Here is an 18,718-nt window from a genome sequence, read left to right as displayed (position 1 = left end):
AGAGAAGAGAAGAGAAGAGAAGAGAAGAGAAGAGAAGAGAAGAGAAGGGTAGAAGACACACAGAGGAGGAGCGGATGTGAAGAGGGACACAGGGATTGGAGTCACGTATCCACAGGCCAGTGAACACAGGATGGCTGGCAGCCACCAGAAGTCAGGAGAGGACTTGCAATGGCTTCTTCCTCGGTCTCTAGAAGGACCCAACCCTACTGATACCTGTCTTCAGACTTAAGGCTTCCAGAAGTATGAGAAAATAAATTTCTATTGTTTTCAGGCCCCAAAGTTGTGGCCATGTGTTACAACAGCTTTAAGAAACAAATTCAAGTGCCCGTTCTTCAATCAGCCCATCAACCAGACACTACTACACGCGTTCCCGAATGAAAATTTGTGAACGGTGACCAAAGGAATGAAGAAAGGCAGAAAAGTTCCAGGTGCTCTTTATATGTAATGCTACCATCTCTGGCCCTGGAAAACACTGAGCTTGACAGCTCATTTCATCTTAGTGCTGAATAATACTTCATTGTCTGGATGGGCCACAGTTTGTTCATTCATTCACCTACTGAAGGACATCTCGATCCTTACCTATCTTGGTGGCTTCCAAGTTTTGACAACTATGAATTAAACTTAAATATAAGATCAACTTTGTCTTTTCTTTTTCTTCAAGATCCTTCTCAATTTTTTAAAGAAATCCTCCTGGCTCTACGTTGGCAATATTTCCCAAATCTGGCCAGTTCGCATTACTTCTATTGCTATTGCAATGATCAGAAGTATCACCATTCCTTGCCTAAATTAATCTGTGTCCACTGCTAGAATAAAATCTACAAGAAGGCTAGAATCTTAGTGTCTTTTCTACAGTGCTATATACAAGCCCTAAAACAGGGCTTGGTACATGGAAAGTGTTCAATAAATATTTTGTGAATGATGAATTAGCTAATACGTAATTCTCATAGCTAAAATATGTTGTGCTTACATTAAGCCAAGTTCTAATAGATGAATGGATCAATGGATTGATGGACTGACAGATGTGTGCGTGAGTGCATGCATGTGCGTGTGTACACATATATGCACAATTTATTACTCACTCAAACTTTATGAGGTCGGTACTTTTATCTCTCCTGTCTTATAGATAAAGCAACGTGGACTGAGTTTCTTTTCCCTTGTTCACCCCAACTCATATTACTCATATGGTCAAACAAGGTTGGTGAGCTGACCTTTCCCATTCAGTCATCTCTTACCTATTCAGTATAGAATCTAACATGATTGATGGCCTATCCTGAATCTCTCAGAGACTCTCACGACTTAAGAGGTTAGATTAACTGCATCCAAGGACAGCTGTGTCCATTTTCCTCAACACAATTGAGAATAAACTCAACTTGTTGGGAGAAAATTGACAGAATTTTTACAGTATTGTTTTACAAAGTCAGATAGGCAGTGGAAATCTATAGATATATCTTCTCTCTCTCTCTCTCTATATATATATATAGCTGGCATATATTCTGATAGCTGGGGACCCTCTCCTCTTCATAGAGATTTTCTTTAACATAACTGAAGCTGAAATTTGTCACTGAATTCTTCAATTAGAGCGGTTTCTCTAAAGTTATAAAACAAAAATCAAGATGTACACAAACTGAACAGTTTTCATGGCCCACACTTCTTATTAAATAAGTAAATGAGTAAACATATTTAAAAGCAAAACAGGTAAGCCAACATACTTCCAGAAAGCTAGTAGACAAATACTCCCTCATGACATAGTGTCCTTGGCCAAGGGAAAATTCTACCAAATAAGACATACATCCAAATAGTTTTGTTGTTATGAACCATAGAACTAATCCCTTCCCTAGGTAATTTATTTGCTGTCGCTCAGGAAAAATATTTTATGTCAAATGGTGAGCTTGCCCCGAAAACACACCATTTGTGTTGGTTTTCATTCTTCAAGTAGCTGTTATAAAGTCCACTAAAGGAACTTCATCAGCCACAGTAAACATTCTCTCAAGCACAATTTTTTTTTTTAAAGATTTTATTTATTTATTTCACAGAGAGAGACACAGCGAGAGAGGGAACACAAGCAGGGGGAGTGGGAGAGGGAGAAGCAGGCTTCCCGCTGAGCCGGGAGCCCGATGCGGGGCTCGATCCCAGGACCCTGGGACCATGACCTGTGCCGAAGGCAGACGCTTAACGACTGAGCCACCCAGGCGCCCCTCTCAAGCACAATTTTAACTGAAAATAATGAGACACACATAGAAATACGATAAAATAGTGTATTAACCTGCTGCCTAAGGTTTGTATTCTCGAATCAGCTACAAAGTTACCCTAAGGCAGGTCATTGAAAGACACTATTGTCAGTTTCCTAGGATATAAATTCTGGAAGATAATTACAAAAAAGTGATAAAAATGTCTCAGGACCTTTAAACTGAAAGGGTTATTAAGGTTTTAGATATGATGACCATACAGAAATATATATACCTATATATAATTGATCATAGAGGTTGAGCTATTGCAATAAAATCACCAGGAGAGAGCACGAGCTTATCTCAAAGTACAGGGTCGTGACATCCCCACTGTGTCTTTGAGTTCTGACAGTGGTTAGTCAGTGGCATCTTAAAGTATGAAGAATAAAAAAAGGTTAAAAAAAATAAGCTCCCATTTAAAATTATGTTACATTCACATCAGATTACATGCTAACTCATATTTCTGAATTCACTCATCGCTGGAAATGTTTGTTTTGAGGTTTAAGCTATTTCTTTATTAAGAAAAATCTGAAATTATGAGACCCTTAAGTATGCAAGGGTTTTGATCCAAGACACAAGACTCTTCCTATGCTTTTGTGATATTTTGAATTAAGGGCTGAAATATGAAATACTATTTATAAACAGTTAAAAAGATATACCCTCTGGTATATATTCACTTGTAGATTAATCAGCCACAACCAGTTGTCATCATCGGCAAACTCCTTCACAGAATATTATTATTGAAAGTACCACATAATGAAGGAATTTTCCTTCAAATACTGATATTCCAATTTTTTGTAAGAATTTTGCCATTTTTAATATGACTAATTTTAAAACACTGGTTTTACAAAAAAGCCTGCGATAGAAGGCCAACTGTTTTGCTTTTTAGCATAAGATTATAAACACAGATTCCCCTTTTTTCGTGAACAAGATGGGAAAATGGTAAATTGTTAAAACTGTCATTTGGGCAGACATCGATGAAAATAGTTATAATATGAAACAAGCTGTTATCAGTTTAATATATTTGGTTATACTGTGCCTTTCATTTTTTTACCGGGGACTTCATATTCACTGTGATGCACTCAGCCCAAAGTCCTGCAGAAATCCCAGAAACAAAGTATGAGGTTTCCCACTTCAGCTACACCTCCCTCAGTTGAATCCTAACAGAAAGCCTGAGATACAGTATGAGGTGGTTAAATAAATTATTGTATGTTCTTGGGCAATTCACCCAATGTCTCTAATAAAAAATGAGAAATGAACAAAAGGCCTCTACAGTCCTTTTCAGCCCCCAAATCCAATGATAACATTGACATAATTTGCTACTGAAGACACACAATAATGTAATGATCTCGCTGTCTGTCAGTGACCTCACATGGATTACTTTGCAAAACTTTATGAAGTAGATACCCTTTTTATCCTAATTTCAGTTTTACAGATGCGGAAACAAAGAGAGACTGCTACCTTCTCCAAGATCACGACGACGGAAACAAGACAGGAACGCAGGAAGCTGCTCTCAACTTTCTGTATGTTTCTTCTTTTGATTTTAATTTTGTTTAATCTGATTGTTAACTGAGGTATCACCGTGATCTACGATGTACATCAAATGAAGCTCACAGGTTTAAGTGTACATGTTCATTTATTTTGACAAACACGTGCACCACTATAAATACCATCCCAACAAAGACCCAGGATGCTTCCAACAACTTGGAAGTTCCCTCAGCATCCTATGGGGAAGTGGGGTGTCAGAAAACAACCCACTGAGAACTAAATCCCGCCAACAGCAGCGGGAATGAGGAAGCACGAAGGGGACCCCTCCCAGGGAAGCCTTGAATTGATGGCAGTCTTCTAAGGCACCCAGAGCTTTCAAGGGATAGATGCAAGGTCGTGACCTGATTTGCCTTAATTTTTAAGGGGATTATTTGGACTGCTGAGTTGAGCAGAGATGGTTGAATAGGGAAGGAACAGGATGGAAGAGTACCAGTCAGTAAGGTCTTCCAATAATTAGGGCGAAAAACAATGGTCTCTTGATTAGTGGAAGTCAGGAAGATCTTCTTCTGGATACATTTGGAAGGGAGTGTGAGAGAGAGCGAGTCAAGAATGGAGTCTAGTATTTGGGTCTAAGGAAGCTGAAGTATGGGCTTGTTCCCTGAAGCGGAGAAGGTACAGCTTCTTGGGACAAGATCAGCTCTGCAATTTGGCACCTGTTAAATTTGAGGGGTCTGTTAGATAGCCTAGGGAACATGTCGATAGCCTTGGGATGAATGAGTCTGGATTTCAGAGGAAGATTCTGGACTGAGAAGATAAATTTTAAGCCATCAGTTTATAGAAGGTATTTCCAGTCATGAGATTAGAGGGTGTTTACTGAGACGTGGGGACAGGAATTAAATGTTAGAAGATTATGTAGCTGAGGAAGAATGACAAAGGACATTAAGAAAGGCAGAGACAGGGAGCTGGTAGGAAAACCATGAGCGTGAACATCCTGAAATCCACTTAAAGAATGCACATCAAGTTGGAGGGAATGGTCAACCGTGTCAAACGCTGCTTCCAAGTTCAGTAAGAAGAGGCCAGTGGCTTGCAAGGCCCTAAGCAATTTGCTCCCTCATCCCCTGGCTTAATTATTTTCCCTTTGTTCATCCTCACTGGTTTCATTGCTACTTCCAGCAACAATCTTTTCCCTACTATTCCATTTGGCTGGAATGTTCCTTTCCAGATAGCTACACGGCTTACTCTCTCAACTCTTTCATGTCTTAACTCAAATGCTACCTTTTTAATAAGACTTCTGAAGACTCTCCACCCCAGCCCAACCCTGCAACATCCCCTGAATATGTTATGTGATTTATTATTCTCCATAGCGTCTCTCATCTCAAGAATACTTTACATCTGAATGATTGGCTTTTATTAGTGTCTGTTTCCCTGCATCAGAGGATAAGTCACAAAAGGACAAAGATTTCTTACCTTTTATCCACTGCTACATCCCAGTGACTAGAAGGATAACTGGCTGTAGTGTTGTCTCAATAAATATTCAATAGAAAGTGAGTGGATACTTGAGAACAGAGCACTGGATTTGATTTAGCAATCTGGATGACATGTGTTATCCTGACAAGACTAATTTCCACGGAGTATTGAGTGCAAGGGACACATTGTAAGGGGGTTAAGAGAAGATGATAGGGGAGTAATTGGAGGGGATTGTACATCTCTTTCAAAGAGGTAAGCCATAGAGGAGAACAGAGAAATAGGCTGGATATAGATAGATGAGGAATCAAGAGAGGGTATTTTGGTTTTTTTGGTGTTATTGTTGTTTGCTTGCCTCATGATTGGAGTGAGCCATTAGAAGTGAAAAATTGGTGATTCAGGAGAGGTTGAAGAGAGGGAAAATTTGCTGGAGTGATGCCTACCCTGAAGTAGGTAGATTAGATGGGATCTTGAATATATCAAGTGTGTTTGGCCTGTAAAACAAGTCATTCATCCACATTAAAAAGAGAAAAAGCAGATATTGTACCTATTAATACAGACAGAATTCTAGTGATGGGAAATTATGGCTATGTTCTTCTGGGTATTTCTCACTTCTCCCTCTGAAATAGGAAACACTTTCTAACTCTGAATGCAAAGAAAGTGTTTGAAAAAGAAGTTTGCTAAGAGAAAGCCATGTTATAGTAACCATCTAGGGAATATAGAATAGTGAATGCTTAGAGCAGAAGTCAGCAAACTACGGCCCTCGGGCTAACTATGGGCAACCATTTGTTTGTGTAAACAAAGCTTTATTGGAGAACAGCTATGACCACTTATTTACATATTCCAATTGCTGTTCTTGCACTACAATGTCAGAGCTAGGAAGTTGCAACAAAACAAAGACCCAATGGTCCATAAAACCTAAAATATTCACTATGTGGTATCTTACTGAAAAAGTTGTCAACCCTTGTTCTAGGAAAAAATGGAGTCAGTTTACTGACAGCTCTAAGGGTTCATCTAAACATGGGTGAGATTGGGCAGGCTGTGTGTTTCTTCAGCCATGTTTAGTTACACGGGTTCGAAAGTGGACAGAGAGATGAATTACACCAGAGTTGGCATTTTACTGTGAGAGTTTAAGGAAAATAGAGGGTCAAAGGTGATGAGGACTTGCCAAGGGAGTGATTGCAATGATGAACCGTGTAATATAAGCTAGTTACTGAGAAGCCCGACGACATAGGAGAATGAGGGCTGTAACAACTAGATCAATGGGGTCCCAATGGGGTAAGTGAGCAGGAAAAGTAGCAAACAGAAGTCGGAAGGGGAATGCATAAAATTTAAGATCTACATGGTGTACAGTTATTGGAAATTATGAGTTTTAGAAATTGCATGGAGGGGGACAGGGGGCAGAACCACTGGCAGGGAGAAAATAAGTACCGACCCCTATAACTGATTTGTCAGGGTGTTACACTAATACCTGAAGTCTCCAGTTAGCTTCCTGGAGACACTTTTTGTTGTTACTTCAAGCATTAAGTTTATACTTATTATATAAATCAATAGATTTTCTATTTATGGAAATGTGGAAGGTACCTGATGACCTTGGGTATTAAGGGGTGGAAATTAAGAAGTTAGGGAGAAAAAAAATCTTAAAATTAATTGTGTTGACTTGTATAAATACCGTAACTATATGTTTACAATGTGACTTTTATATCATTTGCATTTGTGACATTGTTGTCTCTGATCTACAGGTGTACTACTTACTAGGTATGATCTAGGGCTTGGAAAGTGTAATTATTTTAAGACCAGGAAGGCGTAATTCAGGAAGACTACTGGCTTGTTATCATTCAGTTCTCACGCAGGGCATTGCTTTTTCTCTTGAAGACCTGACCCCATGCTATTCATAAACAAAGTACTAAGAAAGATGATGAACACAGTAATCATTGTGAATACCGTCTACAGAGAGAAAAGCAATTGTAGCTTATTATCCCAAAGGCTGGAGAGCTTTGTGTTGTATTGTGTGGTAATGGTGTACTATCATCCGGTGGGGAGGTGAATGGGAGGTTAGGAGGGGGGCAGCACGTCCAGTTTGTGTTAAAGTAATCTGCTGGATAATTATTAAGTCTTTCCTTTAAATGATGTCATAATTCCTTAAAATCCATTTCTTGTTTCTGCAAACCCTCTCCTTCTATCTAGTGAAGGGCGAGGTTGCATTGTATCTCTCCCAGCTTAGTTGATGACATTATACTATCTATGTGATAAATAAGATTTCAAGTGATTAACAGATTTCACATTGAGATTAATCAATGTCAGTGATAAAAAATAAAAAAAGACCTTAAAAAACCAAGGAACTTGCCAATTCTAAATGCTCCTTTACTGAAAGCACAGAAGTAGGTCATGTGTATTTTTATCGGATCCCTTAAATGAACCTTCTCTGCCGTGTCAATTAACGGATGTCGAAATGGGAATGTTTCTTTGTGACACTTTGTGTAAATTCTTCTGAGAAAAGAGTATCAATACTTTCTAGACATGCCAAAAAAGTCCATCAAAGAAACCTGGGGCTTACCTACACCCAGTCAGCATCCTATGTGACATGCACAGACGCACCCGAGCTCCAGCCTCCAGGGCATTCCTTGGATCACAGCCCCTTGCAATCTACATGAAACGGTTCAGAGGGGTTGACTCACAGAGTTGGATCTGTCCTGGGACACCACCGTCCCCATCAGCATGGCCCCCAAGAGACAAAAATAATAGTTGAAACAAGAAAGAAGCAAACAGATTACACCACTTTTTAAAAAGCCAGACAATGTTCCCATTTTCTAATCAGAGCAGTGATGTTGGGCAACTTAGTGGGATCAGCTCCTTTAGGGCCCTGTCCTGGGCTGTTGGGGGAGGAAAGTGTTCTATCCTGCAAGGCCTGGAGCGTGAGGGTGTCTGCGCAAGTCCATTGAGTAGGGGGCAGACAATGCTGAAGTAAAGAAGAGCTGTGGTCTCAACTGGTTTTTGCACTTAAAAAAATTTTTTTTTTTTAATTTTGTAGGCTGTTTCTTCTTGGTGTCATCTTTAATTTTTGTATTTTTTTTACTTTTCTTTCTAAAAATTTTCCCCCCATGCAATGTATATCTTCCAATAACTCTGTACTTTTCTTTCTCTCTCTTATCCAAGTATGATAGCGGAATTACTTGGATCTCTTCTCTTTCCTATTTTGTATTCCCCCATCATTTATTTGTTTTCTTTTGTTTGGTGTTTCCATCTATAGGGGGTTCCACAGGTTAGAAATACAGCAGCTTAGGTAAATTCTATTTCATTTTGATATTATTTTGTTTAATTTTTTATTTATTTCAGTAATTCATTTAATAATGAACTTAACACTTCAACTTATTGCATATTCTACATTCTTTTCAATGTGCAAGCATGTTGGATTTTTGTGGAAAAGGGCAAAAGAATCTAAATGATCAAAGAGATAAAATTTACTTTTGTGAGAAGAAACTTGAGGTCCGCGGCTTATGTAAGCCAGTAGGAAGAGGTTCATATCTGAGCCCCCTAGCAACGTTTTTATAGACTTGCCTCCAGGGGCTTCAGATGATTCAATACCTGAAAACTTTGCAGGAAACTGAGCAGAGTGTTTCTCAAGGTATGAGGATAGCGTAATTCAAGTCCCATTATGCTCAGCATACGTGAACTATGGAGTGACTTAAGTGAAACATACTTCAAAATGATATCTTTCTCTTTTGCCTAAAAGGCAAAAATAAAACAAAAGTCAAATTTACTTGATCTTTGAGTGAATAAATCAGAATCTGCTATTTCTACGTTTTTAACATGAGGAAGTAAACTGATTACACCCACACCAAAGCTGGCCGATGCACAATTTCTTCTCAAAGTGAATAATTTCCTTAGTCTTCACATTAGCTTTACAATTCCCAAAAGGCTTACATGTCAATTTTATCTCAATAAAGCTAGGAGATAAAAAATTCCCAAAGGGAAATTACTTGCTTTAAAGATAAATGTGTAGTTTTTTTTTTTTAATGTGTAGTTTTACAAACAGAAATGGACTTTTAAGTTTTCCAGAAATATAATTATCCTACAATGATCATTTTCTTTGGAAAGCATTCTCTTGTGAAATTTTTGTTCACATTGATAATTTTTAACATATAATTCTTTATTTTCTTGTTGCCATGCTAAGAATTTCATAAACACTGGAAAGAATAAAATTGTCATTTAAAAATAATTATTTATTCTTATTTAATAATGGGATTATTTTCTTATTGTCTTAAAAGTGACTTCTTCAGACATAAGATATTTTGCCCAGATCTGCTTGTAATTACTGTAGATATTTGTAACCTAAGTGCCTGATATTTTCAGGCACTTATAATAATTACTTATAATAATACATAAATAATTGAAGACTAATACAATTACTTAGGCCTGGTGAAAATTAAGATTTTTATTGATTACTGTTTTATTATTTTTAAATTGCCATCACTTCTAGTTTGGCCAGAAGAAATTACAACCCAAACAAACAAAGAGTCTGGAAAATATATATATTTTTCACTTAATTGTTCTCACCTTGAAATTTTGAAGCGAACCAAGAAATCATTTTTCTTTCTGAATTGAATTAGTCTTTTTTGTTTCTCTACTAGTTTAGGAAGCTCTAAAGAAAACACAAAACAATAGAAATTAGGCAAGGAATAGCATAAGTTGGGAATTGTTATCATTTTGCTAAATTAAATGACCTCCAAAATCTTCACACCTTTGCCCTCTCCCCAGCTCCCTAGCCTCCCTATGCTGCATGACATACACAGAATTCTCAGTTCATTGTGAGGTCAGCTCAACTGAGGTAATAAGCATCCTAAAAAGACAGCGTCTATTGCATCTGGAAAGAGTGCACATACACAGGAAAGAGGAATAAACAAAACAAAACCAAAAAAAAAAAAAACCACAAAGAAAACACTGCAGAAACTAATAATAAGTACACAAAGTACACAAGTGTATTTATTACATTTTGCAAGCACTTTGTTCTACATTTCAAAAACGCCACCATCAAGCTGTTGGCACATTTATGTACAAAACAGATTAATTATAATGCCTGCTACAAAGCACTCTTTGTGAAAATACAAACTCTAATACCAGGGAAAAAAAAGCCAAAAGCATCAACATCATTACATAAGTTTAAAAGACAGTTTTAAAAATCATCACAAACTGTTAAGACACAGAACTGAAACACTATAATATAGAATTTAAAGAAGCCCATTAATACTTTTGCTGAATATCTGTAATACTGCATATATCAGAAAAATGTTGAACCAGTAAGATAATCTACGTGTAAAAAAAGGAAGCAAACCCCCAAATTAATTAAATAATACTACAGAATGCATAATCATGCCACAGATAACCCTAGTAATACCCCGCTACCTACTACAAGAACTTGTAAAATTATGGATGATGCATGACTAGTCGTTGTACAAAGATTGTTTCACTCATAAATTTTATTAGAAATGCACTTACACTGAGAAAAGATTTCACAATGGTCAAATCAGTGCACAATACTACCTAATTTTTATACACTGACAAAAATGTCTTGTCAGGCTACATCATTTTAAAAGACACTTTACAGCATTCTTGTAGCATTAGAAATAATCAAAAGAAGAGTCAAGGTTAAAACAAACACCAATTTTGGTCCAGTAATACTGATTGCTTTTTTTTTTTATTCCTTTGATATAGGTACTTCTTATAAATGATTATGAATGAACATTTGGTTAAAATGACTTACTTCAAATAAAAACAGATCTATCACTACACTTGGAAGGGATACATTCTAGAGTGGCCTCTGACCACACTTTAAAAAACACTACAGGTAAACCAACATAGATTGGAAGGCTGCAAGCAAAGCTATTATATTAATGGAAGCCTTTTCAAATATATCATACACAATGGAGGGATAGTTTACAGAGGTGCAATCCATTAAAATGTTTTAAAGTAGGTAAAACAACTTCGGAGGGGTTACTGTGCTTATTTCTTAATATACCACCTTCATAAAGGTAATTAATGTTCCACATTAGCATATTAAAAGTTCCAATCCAGCCACTGCTTAAATCACAAAGGGATCACTCTTCAAGAGTTCACAGTAGTTATTTCCATGAAAATTGTCTCTATACTAAGCTTTAAAAGGTAAGTCTGGTGTCACAATCTTAAAAAGGCAACTAGCCATGCATTAGTAACACTGTTTCTACGTGCTCACAACATAAACAGGAGTAATCAGAGAGAAATACCTTTTAAGTACATCAAGAAAAAAATACAATGTTAACAAAGATAAGAAGCACTTTTTTTTTAAACCTACTCTTACAAATTTAGAAATTGCACCTTAGATTGATGAAAACATGAACCAGGGCCTGTATGAACGTGGCCCCTGATCTCCAGACGGGATTTCCAGATTTCAAGAAGAGTCATCATGATACCATCTCTGTCTATTGTTCATAATGTACAGTGGTCCCTTTGAAGGTTACCTGTAGTTAAACTAGTTACCGAAATCGAAACTAAAAAGTATAAAAAGCTATTTTTCTTTCCAAAACATAAGAAATAATGCAAAAGGTGTTACGTATTAACACATGGGAAGCAGTTAAAAGTCAAATAAATCTCTGCATTTGACAATGTTAGTATCTTCAATCTTACAGAATTATTAAATGAGTTGGAGAAATTTAAAAAAAAAGGTAAAGGCTGGATAGGAGCTTGTAGAAGAGATCTGATCACACCAATTTAACGGATTAGGAAATCAAGTGCTAAACAACAAGGAATTGTGTTCAGGTGAGTCATAAGTCACCCTACATATCATTGATGAGAAGCACTTCCATTTTAGTTTTCAAAAGGTTGGATGGTTGGATGGCCCTTAGTTAAACACCAATGCATCTGAATGGCAGGAGGGACAGGAAGGGCTTATTTATGTGTATGCGTTGAGCCGCTCTTTGGAGCGAGTAGAGTGGATGTCATGGAGTTCTTGCTCCTCCTTCGACTTGATGTCCTCGTATTTCTGCATCCGGCAGGCATCCTTCACATAAGCCCAGTTGGCCGACAGAACCATAAGGTAGTGAACCTAATCAAAGACAGAAATAATTTATACTGGAAGTCTGTTCAGTGTCGTCAGTACCCCTTGCTATCAGGAAAGAAATAGTCAAATTATATGCTTACGTAGGATATGGGTGCTAATAAGACGGAACCAAAACCTCTGTGGTAATGAGAATAATAAATGTTATTCCTTCTCACATCTCCAACTATATAACAGCATCTTCACAGCTCCCTTTCTTTCAAAATCTTTCTCTCCTTCTTTTTCAAGTCTGGAGTAACCAAGATTGATTCTCAATCTTTATGTGATGTTTCCTGTCCATTCTGCCCTCACTTACCCAAACCAACAGACTATACATTTCATGTTGGTGTATCTATGTTTTCCCATCTGTAACAGAAAATAGTCTCTTACACTGTTTGAGTCTAGACAATTCTGAATTAATGGGAGGATGTATTACTGCGGGCTGTGCAACAGAAAGAGGGCTCGTGGAAACCCCCAAATAAATCTGTGACTTAATTGTCAAGTTAATTTTCCATAATTTTGCAGTTTCCTTTAGATTGTAAACTACAAGAGAGCAAGTATTGTGTCATATGGATTTTGTATGTTTGCATACATTCACAATAGCTAGAAGAGTGCCATCTTCACAAAGGAAGCCTCTGATCTGTCTCGAGTAACATGGTTACTCAAGTAATGAAGTTCCTGATTGGACTTGAACGCACTCAGCTAGGAGAGCACTGGTTTGTTTTGCTCTCTTTCCTCACTCCTGGTCCATAGAGAGAGATAAAGCAGTTTTCCAAAGGATGGCTTTTGATGGGTGAATATGAAAGAGAAACTAAGTTGTTAATTATTTACTTGATCTGAGTTTTAAAGGGTGGGCAATATTTTTGTCCATAATTTAGTAAAATAGAACACTAACATTTTGATTAGCCAAGAGCACTGAAAGACAGGAGGTAGGTTGGTTTTAGAAAAGTAAGGATAGACATCAAGAACACAAAGTCAATTCTAAATGGAGACTACTGTAATACGTTAAGGTAGTCAAGAGGCAGGAGGAAAAAAAAATGACAATTTTCACACGGCAATATGGGAAAAGATGCATACCAAGAGGAATACCAAAAAGAATTTTCAGAATGTTCTGTTTCCTCTGAAATCCTGCATTTTGTGTAGTGGAAATTGTAAGCTGCATGCAAGCAAGAGCTGTGAGTTATATTCTTGTCCTCTGTCATTTTCATAGTGAAGGCTTCATGACTACATGTATGGGGACCGAACAGAGGACTGAACACATGACCAAATTCACGTGGCACCTTGCTGGGTTGCTCAGAAGATATCAAGTGCTGTGGAGGATGTTTGGCAAGCAGTGGGTACTCAAAATACGTTTCACATGAATGAATATATTTTTAGATGTACAAAACCTTCCTTTTAAAGCCTGAGAAAATATGACCCCTAAATTATTATTAAATATGTATGAGTGAAATACTGAAAGAGCTTCAACGTCTTTCTAGTTCAGAACTGGGCACTTTCCAGTAGTCTGCAGACATTTCCTCTGGCCTTAGGGGGACACCAGCTGCCAGGCTCTTACTGTCCCTCGGCAGGTGGACAGCGGTCCCCAGGAACCTGGTGCAATGCAAGTGGACCCCTTTGGCCAGCATCTACAGAACTTCCTAACGCCTCTGAAAAATCAAATGGAGTGGATCACATTAGTCTTAGTACAGATTTTTACCATCTTTGCCTTCCATTGCAGATGATGTTTTAAATATTTTGGTAGAGAAGGATTTATCTCAATTTTCTCATCTCTAATATGGAAATAATGCTGGTAGTATATTTTGAGTGTTGAAGGAGTTGGTGATGGGGTTAATGACAGTGGCTATATTATGACTATTGAATGTATTTATGTGCTTAAGCATTTGGCAGTGCTTTCAACAGAGCAAGGCTTAAAGAAATATGAGCAAATAACAGTACTATTGATACTAATATTAGTACCAGGAGCAGAAGCAGTAATTATTGTTATATTAGCCCTGTCTCCTAAAACCTTAACCATTACCAGAGCTAATGAATTGGAAATACCGGTGTCAATCGGTAGTTAGATGTTATTTATTTCTTAAGGAATTTATGCTATGAGTATGTTTAGATATCCAAAAGGATGTACTTAAAAATAACATTCTAAACTCTTGTAGTTTGAAATAAAATTTATTTATAACTTAGTATCTGAGTTCATGCAAAGCACAGATTTCTTAAGAAATACACAGCATCTGAATTTCTTTTATCTTAAGACCTTTTTGATAATAGAATCATTTCAGAGTAAGCATTTTTGGGGACATTTAAGTACATTATTCATTTACACAAGTACTCTTCACTAATGTATGCCTAAAGGCCTGCATTTTTACACAGTTTTACACACACACATATGTAGCAAATACGAACGCATGCTTTATTACACACCGCTTCACAAAACGTGCTTTGATAGACCTCTATACGTGAGTGTATGTTGCTTGAACAAACACAAGTCCCTAACAATTATCCATTGCATAGGAATGTGTGCTTGGAATATCACTGCCCAGAACATGTCATGCTTCTTCAGGGCATATTTTAGCACTGATTTTAGGCTGGGAATACAGAGCCTTTGCTTATTGTCTTATTGTGACCCCTCCAATTAATTAGCCAACATGATCTTATTAAGCACCTCATATTCTGAAATAAAATTCCTATGTACAGGTTTATACAGTCGATCTGAAAAGTTGAGCAATGAGCATGATACTAAATTAACAAAATGTCTGAAAACTCACTTTAGCACTGACATGGTCATTTCTGTTATTTTTAAAAATCACTTTTAGTAAAACAGAATCAAATCTCAATACATAAGTGTTTATAAAGTCACTAAAAAATAACTCGTCTGAAATGGCTCATTAGTACCTTACCATTGATTATTCCTAGTTTTATTCTTTTTCTAAAGATTTTATTTATTTATTTATTTATTTATTTATTTATTTATTTAGAGAGCAGGGGGAGAGGCAGAGGGAGAGGAGAGAAATCTGGAGCTGACTCCCTGTTGAGCATAGAGCCAGCCCTACGCGGGGCTGGATCCCACCACCCTGAGATCATGACCTGAACGGAAATCAAGAGTTGGGTGCTTAACCCACTGAGCCACCCTGGGACTCCCCTAGTTTTATTCTTTGGCAAGAGAGAAAGCAGTCTTATTTTTCAAAAAGTGTTCCCTTCACCAACACATTAGACAGTGTATTGGCACTATAAGGAAAGGAATTAAATAAACCCGAATCAATTCATCATCTTTGCATATTGAATTGGCTATAATATTTGTGATTTGTGAAGTTACTGGGAACATTCTAGAGCTCTATACTACCTTACTTTTGTATTATTACTTTGTATACTAGGATGCAAAAATTAGGACTGGAAGATCTTGGCTGCAAAAACTATTACCGATGCTCTGAGTATTTGTCCAAGGTTGGTTTTTGGTAGTCCAGTGAGCAAACTGGACTTCACAGTGAGTTACCAGGGAAGAGACAGAATCTGGAACATTGCAGGTCCTCAACACTCAGTAAAATTCTGACTTGAATAACTTGTTCTTAGTATTTCTGAACAAAATTAGATATGAAAGAAATGACAGGAAACTATTGATGTCTGTGTTAAGAAGAATAAATTAATCCTTTTTCCATAAGTGACTCAATATGGCTTTTTTATGTCCTTAAATAAGGAGGAGAAAAGGATAATGGAAGTTAAGGAACTGATTAGATTACCTAGAATATCACACTGATACAAACCTGTATGATCCAGAGACAATTTTTTATGTTAATAATGATCTAATATCTGAAACGTGGATGAATTTACTTCTTTTTTTAATGTTACCGATATGACTGAGTGTTCTAATCCTTAAACTGCTTACCGAATATTATCTCTATTGTAACAATAATACTTTTTCAGGTTAAGCCTTGTTTTTCACTTATTTATTTGCCCATTGTTCCCCATTCCCCCTCTTCCCCCCTTTGTATAGACTTCGGGATGGGGGATAAATGATCATTTCAACAAGTAAATCACTTTGCCCTCCAAATCGAAAAACCAAGCCTCAGAGCTCGAGGTCTTACCATAGCAATAACCGCCGCCCCAGCCCCAGCAAGTGCCACAATGAACAAGTGGAAGGTCATGTTCAGCTGCAAAGGAAACCACAAAGAATCAAAACACGCATCAGAGTTACAAGCAGAAGAGAGATGAGGACTTCTGCTGTCTTACAAATAAGAACTTCGTACATCTTTAACAAAAGTGCACTTAGGATACATCCCTCACTCAATCCAAAAGCATTATTACAGTAACTTCTGCAAATTAGTTAAGTCTTTGCAACTGCATCATTTTAGTATACTTTTATTATAAAGATGAGATCGTCATGAATAACGATGGTTTTCAGTAATATTATAACTATATAAGGCTACATTATCTTTTTAAATATAACATTAAAAATGCTCAACTTTTGTGAAAATGATAATTTCTAGAAAAATATATATTTGTCATCATTTTTATTGAAACAGACAAAGTATCTCATTCATATTTATTCTCCAGTCCCCCTACATAACATCATTGTGAGTAAAATTGCCTCGGAGATGAAAAGGGGAAAATTCAATATAGATTTAATTACGTATTTTTCAACTACCAAAATGAAGCTAAAATTCGGACAACGTAAACAGCTTTAAAAACATTTACCTCAGTAGACTCACACATCCTCAGGAAATTCTCAGAGACGGTACAAATTTTCTTTTCCTCTCCAATTGTCACAATCCCTACATGTAGAAAATTATAGCTTAGTTATAAATGTTTTCAAGAGCCCAGAGAGAGAAAAAGAATCTTATGCTGATAAAAACTAAGCAAGTTCCATTTTATGCTATAGTATAATGGAAACATTCTCTCTTAGCTTTTATTGCTAGATAATAATTATAACCAGAATTATGAATGGAAGCTCAAAACCATTTAGCCCTCAAACAATTTACAACATTTTTGATCTGAATTCAATTGGACCCAGCCCCCAGAATCTCCACATTCAATTGTAGCCCATTGATTGGTTTGGTCCATTAATGCAATGGTGTAGGCATTATAGTTATTTTGATAACTATGTTCCAGACTGTGCTGAAGTGTGGATCTAAATTTATTCTGCTGGTACAAAGCTTCTGTTCGTCTATAAAAGCATATTGCCCAGAGGAGTAATTTTTCTCTGCTAATAATGAAAATGCTGTTATTAGTGGGAAAAAAATTTTAAAACCCCTGTAATTTTGCTCATGTTCTCCCTCGCTCCTGTTGGCTTACAGACCAACATCAGAGTCACCTGGGCAATGCTCAAAAATAGGTATTTCTGGACTCCACCACAGAACTGTGAAATCAGAAACTGTGAGTGTTTGCCAGGAGTCCTGCATCTTTAAGAAGCACAGAGGTGTTCCACTGCCATGGATCTCATTTTACAGAAAAGTGATCAAGGTTAGCCTCAAATGGGTCTTGAATTTTGTTTTGAGAACTACTGAAGCATTAAACACATATACATAAAGGGGGGGGATCTCTGTAAGTTCTGGGCGAACTACTACCTAAGCTTCTAGCACTGCCTTCTCTTTATTTAATGTCAGTACGTGTATCTAGTCACGCATGCTCACTTTGAGGTACACGGTCAGCTCTCACTCTCTATGGAGCTGCTCCCATTCTGCCTTGACAATACTTTGTGTGATTATGTTCTTTTAAAAAAATAATCCACTTGCGGTCCATTGAATGCAGACACGCTTCTCTGTGACCTTGCCTTTCTGCCAAGACGGCGCCAGGAGGGGAGGGGGGGAAATAAGAAGCCCCTGAGGTGTGTCTCATAAACCATCATTATTGAGAAAGCTTCCTGGTAAAGGCCATGCTTCTCCATGCTGAGCAGCTACAGACCCCATTCATGTGGAATACCCAGGCTCTGCACACATGTCCTTACCTGTGTCCTTGTTCACCTTTGCAGCAGAACTCCTCGAAAGCATTAACTGTTCGCTGTCTGCCATTCCCTTCTTTTCCAGAATCTACTTAAACCTTTTCCAGTCAGATTTTGCCTCAACCCTCCATGGAAATCAGCCATGACCTCCACATAATTAAAACCAAAGATGAATTCTCTGTCCTCCGTTCCTGGCCGATTGGCCGTGCTGGACGCAGATGCTGACTCCCTCTCCTTCATGCTCTTCTTCATTACATTCCCCCGTCTATGGACTCCTGTTTTTGTCTTTGGATTCTCACAGGTCCCCTCTCTCTAGGACCTCATTCACGGGAGCTCCCAGTGTGCACACCTGTCATCTTTGTCCCCTACTGATCTCATTGAGTCATCATCTTTGCATATTGAATTGGCAACAGCTAAAAATTAGCTAAAATTTAGCAACAGCTAAAAATTAGCAATAGCTCCTCAATCCATTCAGCCAGCCCTGTGCCTCTTTCCCGAAATCAAGACTCATATACCCAATTTCTTACCCTTGACAACTCTGTTTAG

The 18,718-nt window shown here is 37.5% G+C and overlaps 1 protein-coding gene across 1 annotated transcript in view; it reads right to left on the bottom strand.

Annotated features, from left to right (window-relative positions):
* Positions 1-10,133: 10,133 nt before the first annotated feature.
* Positions 10,134-18,718, bottom strand: part of GPM6A (glycoprotein M6A) — a 328,162-nt gene continuing 319,577 nt past the window's right edge. The window contains exons 5-7 of the mRNA XM_035004302.1: positions 16,930-17,006; positions 16,320-16,385; positions 10,134-12,255 (exon numbers count right to left, since the gene is read on the bottom strand). Coding sequence (XP_034860193.1) covers positions 12,103-12,255; positions 16,320-16,385; positions 16,930-17,006 — 296 coding nt within the window. The 3' untranslated portion in view covers positions 10,134-12,102. The remainder of the gene's footprint in view (positions 12,256-16,319; positions 16,386-16,929; positions 17,007-18,718) is intronic.

This window comes from Mirounga leonina, unplaced genomic scaffold (assembly GCF_011800145.1).
Source record: "Mirounga leonina isolate KUSES-001 unplaced genomic scaffold, KU_Mleo_1.0 Mir_128, whole genome shotgun sequence".
NCBI classification, from domain to species: domain Eukaryota; kingdom Metazoa; phylum Chordata; class Mammalia; order Carnivora; family Phocidae; genus Mirounga; species Mirounga leonina.
This window is presented reverse-complemented; position numbering and strand designations above follow the sequence as displayed.